We start from the raw sequence: 17,022 nt of genomic DNA, 5'->3' as shown, positions 1-17,022 counted from the left end.
CCATAAAATAATTCGATATGCCTCAAAGAATGGAAGTAACCATAGTATGCTGCTTTTTTAAAGCTTAAGTTTCCACTTTCAGAGATGATTTGCATTGTAAAAATTGAAGAGCTGAGTCTTTTGTAAAGATCTAAAATGTGATGGAACCAGTTTACTCTACAGTCAATCATCATGCCTAAAAACTTTGTTACTTCCACTCTATGACCTGTGTGGCACATTTAACAGTAATTTCTTCCTCAGTCTTGGCAGTTGGGGGAACTAGTTGTGATATGTTAGTGTAGTGTCAAAAGAAGCCAAACTGAATCAAATTATGTCTGTGGAACTTAAGAACGATGTATTTTTGGTGGAAATGTCCTTGAGCCAATGGAAAAGCAGACACTATGGCAGTCAAGTGGAGACTGGGACTTTTTCATGTGAAGAGCTCACGAGTTGATCCTCGATATTTTTACATAGGTTCTGGAAGGAGGCAGACCTGATTTTGGAAACGAGAGGTATTCGATCATGGAGGTGTTTGGTTCTCGGTGCTGACGGCTACTACCATACCTTAATTTTTGAAGGGACTTTATATTTCAAGAGGTTTGAATGTGCTCCAGAGTAGGACTCTTAACTTTTTCTGCTTTTATTTCAGAACTGAGGTTAGAGTATGAGTTACTATTCTTGGTATCATATATGATAATTTGTGAATCATCTTGTTGAGCTTTGGATGTTATGAGCTGGTGAATTTTCGTGTATTGTGGACTTAGCTCTTTTTTTTTTTCTTGAACAGACATTATTCAACATAATTACATAATTCTTTGTCTTCATCAGTAACAGACATTAGAATACAACCATTGATATTAAATTATGTATTTATCTTTTATTTTGTATATCAGTGTATTTTATTAACTTGCATTCCAAGCCAATGCACAGACTACTTGACTGCAGGATCAAGCTGCTGGTTATTATTTGCAGCGAATTAGATGCGGTGCATGAAAGCAGATGTTTGCGGCCCCATCCTATGGCTACATTTAGCTAATCTTCTCAAACAGAACTGTGCATAGCCCAAGTAGCTAAAGTATGAGTAATCACTTGCAAAAATAGGGCTGGTTTGTTCATATGGGATGCTGTTTGGAAGAGAAACTCTACACTAGCAGTAACCATTAGGTACCACCACAAACAGTACATCCATACGACCTTGCTCTGTCAAATTGTAATCTTACATGTTCTTTTATAGTTTGTAATTTTGACAGTCTGTTTTCTTTGAAAAGAGCGCCTGCTCCCTTTTTGCTAGACACATATTTTAAAATTAATCTGCAATTTGATTTTCTTTTAATGCACTTACAGCGCCTTATTAGTTTTCTATAGGAATTGAAGCCAGGATTGCTATCATCTTCATAAACGTTCTCTGGTCTGCTGTCATCAATATCTTCTAATACACTGGGCCGCGACTATTTGGGTGGAGATAGCTCATACTCACTTTGAGTGCACTGTTCATGTTGCTCTGCAAATGAACTTTGTGTAGTGCTTGAACAACCACCTTCAGGTTCAGGTTTTTCCCGTCCTACAAAATCAGTATATCTGTCCAGCATAACATCATGTATTTCTGTATCATTCCCATTATATGTCTAAATTATTATGTTGTATAACTTGTCCGCCAGCTCTCTATCCTTTACATATTCAGCATGTCGAAAATTTGTCCCTAATATTTGGACCACATTTGTAGTATTAATTCTCTTTGTGATATTCCTGTACACAGTATTCCACATCTAAACACTCCAAAACGCTCCAAGACACACATTCATACTCCGGCTATACTATTCATGCAGCTAGAGCACTTATTAGTGCAGCTATAACATGCCACCGTCTGATGGCGCTAGATGACAAGTGTGGAGTTTTGCATGGAAATGACACAGACTACTGTTGTTTTTATGATCGAGTGTTAGTCTAAGAATAGTTTTGTATGGTTCTGAGGATTTGAGGTCAAGGTAGTCTCTTGCAAGTGGACTGCACCTGCCAGGGTACACTAACAGTTTTGTGTCCACACATCCACACTTCAACACCTGAACTGCTGCCCAGGGCAAAATAGGCATTACTGGCTTTCTTGTGCAACACGTATGTGTAGGTACTACCCAACCTAACAACATATGACTTGTAATAGCTTTAATTATTAGTCTGCAAATGGCATAAATACTGATGTAATGTTGTACAGTGCACAGTCACCAATGTAATACCCACATGTATGTGTGTCACACTCTGTATGTAATAATATAAACATTTCTAATATTTTTTGAGGGGGGGGGGGGGGGGGGGTTGTGTTATGACCCATATGACCCTTGTCTAGAATTCACACCTGCATGCAGATCATGACAGTAGTGGTCACCATCTTTCCTCAAAAGAGTTTTGCACACACCTCCCCACAATTGTGGCACCTTAGCATTGGTCTGCTAAGGTATGGCATTTAGGGCTACCTGGTGATACACTGTTTTTGGCCCTAAAACCTTCCTGAATTACCATAGTGGTTGCTCTACAGTTTGCCCTGATTACAAAGTAGTCGATGTCGATGTTGCATGGTGTGTCTAATGGTGTCCAAAGTCAGTCCCATAGGCATTAGGGTGTATGTCACCTTCCCAGGTATCTGCAGATGGGGTCAAAAATTTGGCACAGACACGTCCAATTCCATAAGTGCTCCAGCATTGAGCCACCATAGTTGACAAAACAGTATAGTCGATTTCCACCATATGGACACGATGCCCCATTTTATGATTATATTGTCACATACAATCTGGAATCTGAGAGAAGATTCATCAACAGAAACTAACTATGTGAGGTGAACAGCCTGTTTCAGCAGATAGTGCTCCTATTAATACACACATAGAATTTTCTAGCAGATTACAATATTGGATAATACATACGTCCAAGAAACATACAGAAATCAGAAGTTTGAGTCATAAATAACAGCAGGAATTGGAAATCAAGTTGATGACCTGCACGTCACCAGAAAGCAACTATAATCGCTGCAGTATGGTGGACAATGCACAGCACATGCCATGGCTCCATTCTACTTCAAGCAACTAGACGTGTTTCTCAGTCAGCCTTAGGTTGTAGGATTTGGATCTAGTCAGTCATCCTTCAAATGTTGGTGCTACCAGATCCTCATGTTCTGGTTATGTTGTTATGTTCTCATAGTCACTACGGCGTTCAAATGGAGTTACATCGACAGGTCGCAGAGAGAAAAGAAGATTAGGTTTAACACCCTACTGCCATCGAGGTCATTAGAGATGGAGCACAAGCTTGAACTGTGTAAAGGATGGGGAAGGAAATCGGCTGTACCCTTTGAAAGGAACTATTCAGGCATTTGCCTGGAGCAATTTAGGAAAACCTCAGAAAATGATCGTTGGGCAGGTCTTCATGTTTTCTGTATCACAAGCCCCTATCATCAATCTACACCTAAGGACAACGATAATGGGTATGCAAAGAACAGAATGACGTCTCTGTGCTTTATTCTCCTCAGTGTAGAATCATCACTGTTGACTTCATGGGTGATGTCTTACAAGCAACAGATGATTCAGTACGGGCCAAAGTAATACTTTAATAATTGTTCTGATACCCCAACCTCTGTACAAGTGCAAAAATTCTCTACAGGTCGCAGGGGTTGAAGATTAGAGATCAGTGTTGAATGTTATAATGTTCACTGTCTTTATCACAGGCGTTCAACATTGTCTCTATGCACATGGTTATCATCTTCGCTGGCATATAGATTTAATTTGTGAGATTCAGTATGTACTTTTCACTCAGCTAGAGCTTCACAGTTTAACTTAGCATCTGGACCATTGATCACAACTTCTCTTGTTGATGATGGAGGGATATATGTGTGTCCAATGAAAGATCACTTTCCACAGCAATCGTTATTGTATGATCATATTGGTGTAGCTTCATCATTCTGGTGCTCCAATCTTCAGCAGTCTATAGTTACTAGAGATGGCTCAAGAAGCCTCATCCAAGGATAACATTAGGACCAGATTCTTGTAAGACAACAAATTCGAAGGGCTGTGTCCTGTCATTGATAGTTATTTTCTCAACAAACGCTGATCAGATGGAGCATTATGACCACCAACCTACTATCGATATAAACTCATCCAGGTGACAGCAGCACCACCTGGCAAGGAAAGACTGCTAATCAGAATCAGGTCGGTGGCACTCTCACAGCATATGCTTCTGAAAAGTTCCATCATTTTGTTGGATTCCCTTATGGTGTTTGTTAAGTCCTTGGCTAAAGCCATTATATCCCTCATGAATGTAAGATAGCAGAGACTGTCAACAACTGCCAAGTCTAAACTGTGAGCAGTGCTGTGCAAATAATGTGCTTTTGGTTGTGTATCCAAAACTAACTTTTTTAGGCCTTTGAACTTATCTCTCATATTTGAGGCACCATCATAGCACTGTCCTCTTTAAGTTATCCATTGACATATCAAGACGAGCAAAAGCATCTTTTAAAATACCAAACAGTTTGTGATTCAGTGTTGGGGTCTCATATAAGCCAATAAAGTCTTCATTGATGATTAAGGAGTCATTGACAGTATGAATACAAAATGACACTTGTTTGTGAATCGAAGATTCACTTGTTTCGTCAACCATAATAGAGAAATATTCAGTCTTCATGAATGAAGCCAATACCTATCTCAACACAGACTTTCCTAGTAGAACAATGATCAAATTTTGAATATCGTCAGATGTCCACATGTACCCCGAAACGCCCTAACCGATCTTTAAACTCAGGTACGTCATTCTTTCAGGGTTCCAACAATTGAAAAAAAATTGAGTTTACATCTTCATGCCCTCTAATTTCTAGTCCTTGTCGGCATAGAAAGTGCACAATGGTAAAAATTGTCTCAAGGGCTAAATGGCCTTTCCTCTTATCACTATGTAACTGTTTATTCAATTGGGAGGCCACACTTTTGTTTGTGATAGAATGTAGTTTCAGAACACCTTCATTATGCGTAAATGTACACTACTGGCCATTAAAATTGCTACACCATGAAGATGACGTGCTGCAGACGCGAAATTTAACCAAAAGGAAGAAGAAGCTGTGATATGAAAATGACTAGCTTTTCAGAGCTTTCACACAAGGTTGGCGCCGATGGTGACACCTACAACGTGCTGACATGAGGAAAGTTTCCAACCGATTTCTCATACACAAACAGCAGCTGACCAGCGTTGCCTGGTGAAACGTTGTTGTGATGCCTCGTGTACGGAGGAGAAATGCATTCCATCACATTTCCGACTTTGATAATGGTTGGATTGTAGCCTACCGTTATTGCATTTTATCGTATCGCGACACTACTGCTCGTGTTGGTTGAGATACAATGACTGTTAACAGTATACGGAATCGGTGGGTTCAGGAGGACAATATGGAACGCCGTGCTGGATCCCAATGGCCTCGTATTACTGGCAGTCGAGATGGCAGGCATCTTATCTGCATGGTTGTAACGGATCGTGCAGCCACGTCTCGATACCTGAGTCAACAGATGGGGATGTCTGCGAGACAACAACCATATCCACAAACATTTTGACGACGTTTGCACGAGCATGGACAATCAGCTCGCAGACCATGGCTGCGGTTGCCCTTGACGCTGCATCACAGACAGGAGTGCCTGCAATGGTGTACTCAATGGCGAACCTGGGTGCACGAATGGCAAAACGTCATTTTTTTGGATGAATCCAGGTTCTGTTTACAGCATCATGGTGGTCGCATCCGTGTTTGGTGACATCACGGGGAACACACATTGGAAGCGTGTATTCGTCATCGCCATACTGGCATATCACCCAGCGTGATCATATGTGGTGCCATTGGTTACACGTCTCGGTCACCTCTTGTTCGCACTGATGGCACTTTGAACAGTGGACGTTACATTTCAGATGTGTTACAACCCATGTCTCTACCCTTCACTTGATCCCTACGAAACCCTACATTTCAGCTGGATAATGCACGACCGCATGTTGCAGGTCCTGTACGGGCCTTTCTGGATACAGAAAATGTTCGGCTTCTGCACTGGCCAGCACATCCTCCAGATCTCTTACCAACTAAAAACGTCTGGTCAATGGTGGCCGAGTAACTAGCTCGTCACAATACGCTAGTCACTACTCTTGATGAACTGTGGCATCGTGTTGAAGCTGAATGGGCAGCTGTACCTGTACACACCATCCAAGCTCTGACTCAATGCCCAGGCATATCAAGGCCGTTTTTACGGCCAGAGGTGGTTGTTCTGGGTACTGATTTCTCAGGATCCATGCACCCAGTCTGCGTGAAAATGTAATCACATGTCAGTTCCAGTATAATATATTTATCCAATGAATACCCGTTTATCATCTGCATTTCTTCTTGGTGTAGTAATTTTAATGGCCAGTGGTGTATTTTCACGTAGACAGAATTTGTCCAAAGCCTTTTTCCAGTTATAAAACCCTACAGAAGTAAATGCGTTTTCTTTTTTGGAAGAAAATTGTAAGAGATTTTTAGCATCTGCCTCTTTGCAGCTTCTGCAGAAAACGTTTTCAGTAGATGCTTCATATTCTAGCCATGTATATTTGATCAACCAAGACTTCTGAAATGATGTTCCCTTACTGGATTGTCCGGTTTTTGTCTGTGAACGGTTCTCAGCTGAAGACAACGAAGCAATTGATGATACAATAATTGTAGGAAGTTGACTTGTAGTATCATCAACTTCCAATCGTGCCTTTTTGGTGTGTGTGTGTGTGTGTATATATATCTCCATTGTGTGGTGTGCCTACTGTAAGGCCTTCGGTAAACACACCATCAGATTATTGATTTGTCGCTCTAACGAAGTAGGCGAGTGTCAGCAATGTCTCGTCGTCTTATCATGGCGTGTTTATCTTCTGCCGTTAGGTCAGATGATAGAAATGCCACTTGCAATCTTAGAGTAGCAGATTGACGGTGACCAACTTTAAACAGAACTTGATTAATTTTCACACACATTTATTGAAATAATAACAAGCCTAAAAACTACTTAACTTGGTTCTGGATGCTATTTACAATCGACAATCTGAAGTTCCTTTGGTTTTGGTACGTTAATCTGATTCTTACATATCTCTGATACTTGACAAAGTGTCTATTCATTTATCTTCATGGTTATGTACATGAATAGGATAACCTTATTAGGCGCGGACTGAAACTTGCCTACAGACTAATGCAGACTGGTGCAGACAAATGCAGACTGGCTAATCGGAGGTCTGTACACTCGTTATAATACCTCGCGCTTTCAGGTATCACTGCGTGAGTGTGATCCACAAGGAGAAAAGGTTCTACATTAGCAGCAATCTCATTGGCTGCCTTACATATTAATACACGAATCGGCGGAAGCAGAATTTGGACCGTCTCTTAGACAGCGCCATCTCGTAGTGCGGAGACAGACGAGCGCTGCGCCTGCGCTGTTGTGCTTAGCGGGGCGTGCTCTATTGGGAAAGTTGTGTACACGCTGACTACGTGGAACTATGTACACAACACGTTGCAAACTTAATTTGCAATACACTAAGAGAATAAAGTAAACAAATAAAATATAGTAATATAAAAAAGTCCACTAGACACTAAAGTCGGAACACTAAATATGTCTGCAGCATGCACTGAACAAAAATATCCACACTGAATGACTGCGACAGCAGGGTGGGCTATATATAGCCGCAGCGTCATAATGTCTCAAAGCGTCAAGGCAACATGAGGCTGAGGGTTGCAGGCACTTCTGCTCCAGTCCTTTTGATGTCGGCGTGGCCGCAGCGCTGGCCCACCGGCACCAAACTTTACCTGAAGGTTCACACACCGGGACAAATTCTAAGTGTGCCTGCAGAACCGTACCACTATCATGATTCACACCACTTGTTTTCAGTTAACCTGCTTACTACCATAATAATTATTTGTTTTAACTCATTACTGAATTTATTTTAAAAGGTAACTATTGTCAAACAAGGAAAATAAAGTATTCCAACATAATTTTGTTACTTAACAAAGCATAATATAACTAATAATTATTTTCTTAAATTATTGGGGGGGGGGGGGGTGGGCGCCCCCCAAACAAATTTTTGAGGGGGCTTGGGCCCCCTCAGGCCCCATGGAGTCGGCACCTGTGAATATGAATTAGCTTATTGTAAATTTGTCTAAACTTGTAAATACTTTGACATATTCTGTATCCTTGTAAAAAGATATCTCTGCTACTACTACTAGATGTGAAGTAGTAAATGTCAACAAAAAATTATTTTGTGTAAATAAAACTTATGTTAAAGTGACAAATTTCACATCATTACGAAATATCGTATTCATGATCCATGGAAAATGATTAATGTATGTATGTATGTATGTATGTATGTATGTATGTATGTATGTATGCTATGTTACTTGGCAGAGACATGTCATGCAAAAGTTATTTTTGTCGTTAAGACACACCAGTGTAGTATCAGGAAATGATTTGTTCCAGTAAAAAGTGATTTTTTTTAACGTATATATTAACAGCCATGAAATGGATAACTGGCATTTTCTCTTCCAGTTTAAAACTTATAAATTAAATGTTTCCCACTTATTTTTAGAAAAACACAGGCTTGTCAAAAGAACACTACTGAAAAAAAAACACAATTTTCCATGTTTGTGGGTCTTTCCTTCATTTTAAAGAATAGTACACAGTAATATTTTTTTAAATTAGTGTTTTATTGTCAATGTGGAATGTATAACATTTTAACAAATGGTTGTGGTGTTTACTACTTTGCAAATATATTGCATGTGAGCAATATTTACAGGTAAATAAATATTTCATAACTGTCATACACATAAAAAATTTACAAGATTGCATTGCTACAATATTTTTCAAATAACCTCCAACTCCACACAGCCTTAAACACACATTTTGAAGACTGAAGAACCATTATGGCACACACAAATTGAATGGCACTTTTTAAGGCAAATATCAATGGAATATTATTTCCATATTTCACCATAAGCAGTACATAAAATTTACATGTAGATTCTCATAAATGATTATCTCAGTTACTGCTGTGTTTGTCCCATCTACTGTTGCACACATTTTCACTAAACCATGTAAAATAAAAACAATTCTCATAATAATTAAAGCTTTAATGCCATCAGTACCATCATTTTAATGAACTGCTTTGTGTCTTTTCATTTAACAAAGGAACTTGAGGCTGAAGGGGATTTGTGCAACAAACATGTGCCAAAATGCAGTTTATATTATTAATACACAGTATATTGTGAACAATGATACTGCGAACAATTTCCTCAACTTTTCCATATAAATATTTTTTCACTACACATTTCTTTTTACAAGACGGTATCCATAAAAGTAATTGTGAGCATTGTGAATATATTAAACCTACAACAATGTACCAACTCCATTAGCTGAAAAATACTTAGTACAAAAAAAGATCAAAGTTAAAAGTTTTGGATTTATCACAGCTGTTATTGCCCCTACTCCACTAATGTGATTAAATATAGTCAATGTTCAACACTTAACATGGGAAAGTAATGTATGCAATAATTTTCAAACACTGAGGCAACTATTTTTAACAGATCCTGAATTCAATAACCAGGTGTTAAGAATGTATATGTACCATCAATATGTATAATTTCTTGGGAAAAATTTTCAACATAAAGTTTAATTTCCCATTTCATACAGGCAATAAATTGCAAACACTGATTACAAATTTACATAGTGGCTGCTACTCTTTTTACATTATCCTGAATTCAGTAACTTGATATTAACTGTCGATATGTGACATCAATATGTATAATTACCTGGGAAACTTTTCAACATTCAAAATAGAAACATTTATACAAAACTGTGGTGAACATTTTACTATTCACAGTAAAAGTCTTCAGCTACATGATGATTCAATGATACTCAAAAACACTCTGAATATGTTGATAAAATACTGACATCGCCTTTATGTTATCAAGAGCAGTTAGCATTTTCTCTGTCCTCTAGCTATTATTTCAGTTATTTCAGCTCATATGTTAAGAAATGTTTGTGCAGCCGTTCATTTTCACAATTACATCTAGGCAATTTATTGTGTAATAATGAAATAAATCCTGTTTCTTCCAATAGTACAAGTATTACTATTAGCATTAACAGAATATGAATTAAGTTATCAATAAATATAAGAAAATGAAATGTAATCTACAGTAAATAAAAATTATAATTTAAAAAGCATAAAGCTGGTGTGAAAAACAGTATATACACAAGAGCTTGAAAACTGCATAATTTGTACAAATGGTTCAAACTTCCAGAAAATGAAGTCAAATATGGAAGACACAATTTAAAATCGCAGCAACCTAATACTACATGACAAATAATATGGCAGACAGTAATAGTAAAGTGTGAGCATGAAATAAAATTTTTTAAAATATGTTAACTGTGAAACAGCAGAAGATTTACAGTTAATACAGATGACATTATGCACAGCCTAGACAGTCAAATTAAATCCTATCATGTACTTGAAAAATATTACTGTTTAAACTTACTTTGTTGTAATGAGGCTGAGATAAATCAGCAACAGATGTGAGCCAAAGATAAATCAAAATTAACTAAAGGAAATAAAAGCACTCAGTATGTTACCTTACAACATATGACAAGTTGCTTTGTAGCAAGAATTCTGAGCTGAACTTGTAGTTTGAAAAATGTAAATTTGATTTCAAAATCATAGTACTTCACACTGGGTATGGTGCTATTGGAGGTGCTAAGCTCTTGCCTTTCTCTGACCTTTGAACAGACTTAGTCAGCTATAGGGGTTCTACAGTTTAAAGTGGATTCCAAACCACAGAGCAACTTGGTATTTTTCATACTTCCAAATCACTGCAGGAGGTGAAAGAAGCAAAGGTAAAAAAACACCCCAGGACTACTGAAAGGCTTTAATCCTAGACTAATGAAGTTTTAGACACCAAACCACACTGGAAATACACAAAATGATATGTCAATTTCATTATATTCTGAATGTTCAAATGGCTCTGAGCACTATGGGACTCAACTGCTGTGGTTATCAGTCCCCTAGAACTTAGAACTACTTAAACCTAACTAACCTAAGGACATCACACACATCTATGCCCGAGGCAGGATTCGAACCTGCGACCGTATTCTGAATGTTACTTTCTCTTTGTCAAACCACAAGGAATTAAAATTTGGGTTTAACGTCCTTGACAATGGCAATAAAAAGGGATATTCTGAGATTGAAGGGATAGGCAGAATTACTTAATTTCACTTCTAACATCCCCTGCCATGTTACAATGCTCGTACTGTACCAACGTCTGATAAAGTAATTTAGCAGTAAGAGGTATTAATCTTGTGCTTATTGACAATTTTTTTTTTTAATCTTACATCTCAACACAACCAACATACAATATTGCATTCAACATAGAAAGAAAATTTTGTTTCCCTACATTAAGACATCATCCCACACAAGTTTTACCTTGTCTTTGTCAGGATATTAAATTACATTATTTATGCACAATACAAATCTGTGTTTCTTAATTCTTGCAGAATGGTAATGAGACCCTATTTCTAAACCTCAAAATGAAGACTAAATGCTTTTCCTGAAAGCTAAGTGAAGTAGTTATCTCTTTCAAATCCCAAGTCCTGGGTGTATCAATAACCAATTGTATTGCAAAAAGTATTAAAGCTTCAATAATAAGAGCTATAAATCTAAATGTACATATAAATAAATAGTTTAATCCTAATTTAATGGTGTAAGGACATAGAAATCCTGACTGTGCTTTAATCATACAATCATTAAGTAGATGCAGGAACTTGTGAGGCACTGCAAACAGAGACATGTTTTCACACAATGTTTAAAGAGAAAATACTATTGTTTTATTTGATATTCCATACCTGATTGAAAAATACTGTGTTTCCCCTTAGACAGTTATGATAAATCCTGGTATGATGTCTGATATTGTTGCCAACATTTTGTTCTATGTTCTTGTGTGGAACTATTAAACTTAATATTTATGCAATACAAGGACAGATGTAAACTTCGTGTTAACTCCTTTAATTCTGATTTCTATGTTTATCATCCCACTGTAAATGTTGTATGAATTGACTCACACAGAAATATATTTCTTTTTTGTTTTTACCCCAAATGCCTATGAAAGCTAAAAGTTGCACCAAAAGCTAAATTAACTTAACAGTCTACTTAAAATATATAATCTCAAATGTCTTTGTGAAGCTTAATATTGCAGCTATAGTTAATCACTATATTTTCTTATGAAATAGGTCGGTAGATCTCTCAGCAAAAGCATGACTACCAATGAACAATATCTTTATCAGAACTCCTTGCCGCTGAAATGTATGACTAGAAAAACGATCAAAATCAGATATATGAAATATTCTGAATTCTCAAAAATCTTATAATTACTTAATTTATCACCCATTTCAAATATCTAAACTGGAATAAATCTACTTCTTTTTAATAAATAATATTTGTACAAATTCAGTACCATATTTCAATCGATGAGAATGTCATCCTATTTAATCATAAATATTGTCTACCACTACATTAAATGACAAGTTCTAGACTGAGCCACTATTTATGATATACGACTGCAACAGGGTGTTATTACAGTCATAACTTTGTGCAGATAATGTGTCAAAAGTTAGCAAACACATTAGGAATGGTTATATCGTCTGTGTGTGCCCATCCTTTGTTAAGTAGGCTGCTGCCCCTGAAACATCAAACAGTTGTGTGATATTCACTTGAAACATAGCTTGGCACATATAAGCAAAAGTTTCTAAACAAACTGAGTTGCCTCAGTGGAAGGTAATTAATGCTTATAACACAAAATGAACGATATCATAAGACCCCTAATAACTTGAATCATACAACATGCAACCATTGTTCATTTATCCTTCCTCATAATTTGTACAATATTTACTACCATCCTATACACAGAAATATATAGTTACTTTTTAATCTTAATTCAAAAACAAAAGTAAAAAATGCAGTTTTCTGTTATGTCGCTTGGAAGATTCTCCGCCAAATGCACACACAACTACATCTTCGAGTAACTAAAGTTGTTGATATCAAATATTCTTTTCCAAATATTCTTTTCAGTACTGCTTCTCATGCGGCTGCCAATTTTTTGATCATAATGATGGCAGCCTTAGTTTTAATTACTCAACCCAACTGTAACAAAATAATGTTTCACTACTTGCAAGGTTGGAACAGCTTAAATCTTAGTAAATGTACATTTTAATATGGCTGAGCATAAACCAGAAAGAGGTCATCTCAGAAAACAGAGACCATGTTTGGAATTCGAGTAATTTTTTCTCATAACTCTGTAACACTGTCTTCCATTATACTTTGATTAAAAGTACTTTGTGACTGACATTTCAGAGAGTCGGGTAGTAAGGGCCAGACATTAGTCATTTGCAGCTGTTTTTCAGGCTTCACGAGCGTATTGTGTTGCCTGCTCTGCAAGAATGAGCAGCAGAGCTTCGCCAGGTGATGCGGCCTGCAAGGTTTGGGAGGGTACCAGGTAGGCACGCTGCAAAGGCAGCAAAAGAGAGGAAGGAGTGCCAAATATGCAGTGATTTTTGCTTTCTGGTACTATAAAATATTTTTATGCAAATCAGGCAAAAGTATATTTGCTGCTGAAGTTGGTTTTTGGTGAACATTATAGCTTCTGCAAATATCAGTTTCACAATATTTATCACACAATCATCAATAAACTATTTGGTTAAAAGCTTGGATTCTTTTGCAACTTATGGTCTCACATCATAGCTTGCCTTTAGTGATCATAAGCTTACTCCTATTTTTCTCTAAGAAAACTATGTTCTCATCATAATGTGGTCATAAAATTAATAGCTTTTATTTTAGTAGAATAGTTTTATCAATGTATTGAACTGTTTTGTTATTTTATTTACACATTCATGTATGTAAAAAGTTGAGATTTTATATGTATCGTTATTTCTTGGTTTTAGCTGTTGATCAACGTATTATAAGGCAGTGGGGTTTTGTCTCGGGTAAGTGCATACAGAATTGGAATCTGTGAGTCATTCTGCAGCTCTTTTTATGTAAGAGCAAAAATTTGAGAAAACCTTCAGTAATAGTTATGGACAACACCTTGTTTCATTCATCTATCCTTGATAAGGCATCTACAGTAACTTTCAGAAAACAGATATTATCGAATGGCTAAAAAAAAAAACCAAATTCCTCCATACTGTGGCTCAGAGTAAGCCACCTGATGATAACCTGGCAAAATATATAGCCATAGGGCTCTCAGACTCCATCATATCGCTGCCACTTCAATTCTGCTGAACTTGTATTTGCTCAGTTACGGGTTATGTGGCAAGGAACAACAAAATAAACCAAACTTCATTGTCAGATTCACATAAAGTTGTAAGACACAGGAAAGGAGTAATAATGAAAGCACGGAACATGAATGTAAATGTTTAGTGGAAAATAATGTAGAACAACTTACTATTTCATTAAATTTGACAACATTTCTTGTGACTACACAGATGATAGTAAAAGTGATTCAGATATAACTAGCGTGCTACTATTAGTGGTATAGTGTTTTACCAAAAATTCTGTTGTTTTCACCCTTACAATTTTCCTCACTCATTTAGATAATCTGTTACTTTGCAACATGTGAGAGACTGAATATTCATCATACTTCTGCAGTTTGTCTATAATGTGTGGTGATGACATCTTCACACATCACTATCACTACAGCACCAGCAGCCACCACTAATGGCCCCCACCTACCTACAAAGATGTTGGCAACAGTCAGTAACTAGACAACTTGATTTTTTTTTAGTGTGAGCACAAGTATAGGTCACATGAGCACGTGGTGTACGAGCCAGTAACTCTGCTCTCGTCCAATGCCATTTGTCAATCACGAAGTAATTTTAATTGAAGTATGGAAGTTAGTCACTTCACTCAAGCACGTTCCTTTTTAAATCTAGGAAATGTACAAGTAATTTAGTTTACCTTTTGTTGAACTAACATCACCCATTCCAAGATAACGAAGTTCCTCTAGTAGTAGTTTCAAGTTTGTATCAAGATAGCTTCCAATTTTTATCACAGATCGGGATTTCTTTGTAGTCTGTGTGTGCCACACAAGAACCTGAAGCAAATTTAATTGTGAAAGTAAACAACAGAATAAAATGTCTGTCAAGCTCTGCTATTAAGCTAATAGTCAAAAATGGCTCAAATGGCTCTGAGCACTATGGGACTCAACTGCTGTGGTTATTAGTCCCCTAGAACTTAGAACTACTTAAACCTAACTAACCTAAGGACATCACACACATCCATGCCCGAGGCAGGATTCGAACCTGCGACCGTAGCAGTCGCACGGTTCCGGACTGTGCGCCTAGAACCGCGAGACCACCGCGGCCGGCAAGCTAATAGTCACTGCACTTAAGATCACAATCAGAAATGCTGGATACAAACCCCTTCTATACAGTTGTCAGTCGTCTTTCCTCATACAATATAAAACATTAATAAATGCATAGTAATAATCTTTTGCGGCAAACAGTGTTGGTGAAAGTATCTGAAATTCATCAGAGCTAAGAGCATTGATAATATTTCAGTTGCATCCACATCAATCCTCATAGGCATTTATTATTTATTACAGGGCAATTACATGTCAAATGTCATTATACGGTTTGTTCCCTTTTAAAATATGTTATAAGAATGTCCTAGTATTGGTTAATCAACACAGCGATGGATGCCTTTTCGAGCATTTTTTGGAGCATCAAACTCCACAACCAACTTGAATTATGGTATGAGCACAACTAAGTATGATTTATCAACCTAACCAGCCGGTGTTAAAGGTAACCACTTAGAGAGCATACAAAATGAAAATTCATATTCTTCCTTTGCCGTACTTGTGGCTGAAAACCTGTTTTCCAGTATGTTAGCTTTCTCCCCAGTACAGCAGGCACTTATGCTTTCTTCAGAGCTGATGTTCAAAATGTGGCATTTGTTGAACAAGGTTAGGACCTCATTCTTTTTCAGTATTGGTTGAGCCCATAATTCTTAGCTAGAACTGTGCTGATTTGTGGGCAGAAGTCCGTGTGACGCTCAAATGAGATTATATTGTATTTAAAATTTCAGCTTTCCTTTTGCCATCTTCTATTGCCTTATTAGACTGGTAGACAACTGATTACATAGAAGCCTTCTACTCACTTGGCAATTTTGCATAAGACCAGAATCTTCTTGGGTTCTCAGCAAGATGTTTTGCTAACGTGTGATGAAGATAGTTGTTGTGTGCTTTGTGCAGTGATCTTTTCACAGATGCATGAATCTCTCCTAACTTTAACCTATTGTCATTTGTGGTTTCTCTTTTGAACTGAGAGTTCAACAGTCATTGATGCCTCAGCATTATCAGAATTTTGTTACCAAAGCACAGTGGGTCTTTTCCATCCTTAATCCACTTACTTGGCACATACTTCTCCAAAGCACAATTCATGATCCATTTGAACTTTGCCCATAATTCCTTTATGTCCATCATACTGGAACTAAAAGATGTACATTCATTGTCTCAGTGGGATGTTAAGAATTGATTATCCGCTGTTTCTAGTAAAAATACTTTCCCAGCTTTCTTGATTAATGTATTAACTTAAATACTCATCTCTGTCTCTGTAACGACACCGTCAGTAAGGTCAGGCCTGCTGAAGCTGCAAGGTCTAAAATATTTTCATCATGTGTGGGCTATCGAACTAGCTGCTCAAGACAGCTTTTGGAAAATGCATTCAAAAATACCTCAAAAGACTGACTGTCTATCCACCTGCAATGAATCCATAGGCATCCCTGTTTACAGTCAGTAGGTTAAAGTAGCCTCCAACTAATACTGCATAATCTGGGTATTTCTGTGCTACTGAGCATAGATTTTTTTAATGACTCTAAAACTATCATGAAGGAATCAGGTGGCTGGTAAAAACATCAAACTATGAACTTAATTTCAATGAGACCTGTTATATACATCCAGATAGCTTCACTGTCACATTCAAATTCAACCTCACTAGAGACGAT

At 37.3% G+C, this 17,022-nt stretch overlaps 1 protein-coding gene across 2 annotated transcripts in view; it reads right to left on the bottom strand.

The window, feature by feature from the left end:
- Positions 1-8,660: 8,660 nt before the first annotated feature.
- The window catches only part of LOC126298577 (galactosylgalactosylxylosylprotein 3-beta-glucuronosyltransferase S), a 155,048-nt gene continuing 146,686 nt past the window's right edge, over positions 8,661-17,022 (bottom strand). The window contains exons 6-7 of one of the 2 annotated variants that reach the window (XM_049989948.1): positions 14,977-15,112; positions 8,661-12,706 (exon numbers count right to left, since the gene is read on the bottom strand). In XM_049989948.1, coding sequence (XP_049845905.1) covers positions 12,660-12,706; positions 14,977-15,112 — 183 coding nt within the window. In that variant the 3' untranslated portion in view covers positions 8,661-12,659. The remainder of the gene's footprint in view (positions 12,707-14,976; positions 15,113-17,022) is intronic. The other variant, XR_007552623.1, reaches the window with a different exon arrangement.

The sequence above is a fragment of the Schistocerca gregaria genome, chromosome X, assembly GCF_023897955.1.
Source record: "Schistocerca gregaria isolate iqSchGreg1 chromosome X, iqSchGreg1.2, whole genome shotgun sequence".
Lineage (NCBI taxonomy): Eukaryota > Metazoa > Arthropoda > Insecta > Orthoptera > Acrididae > Schistocerca > Schistocerca gregaria.
This window is presented reverse-complemented; position numbering and strand designations above follow the sequence as displayed.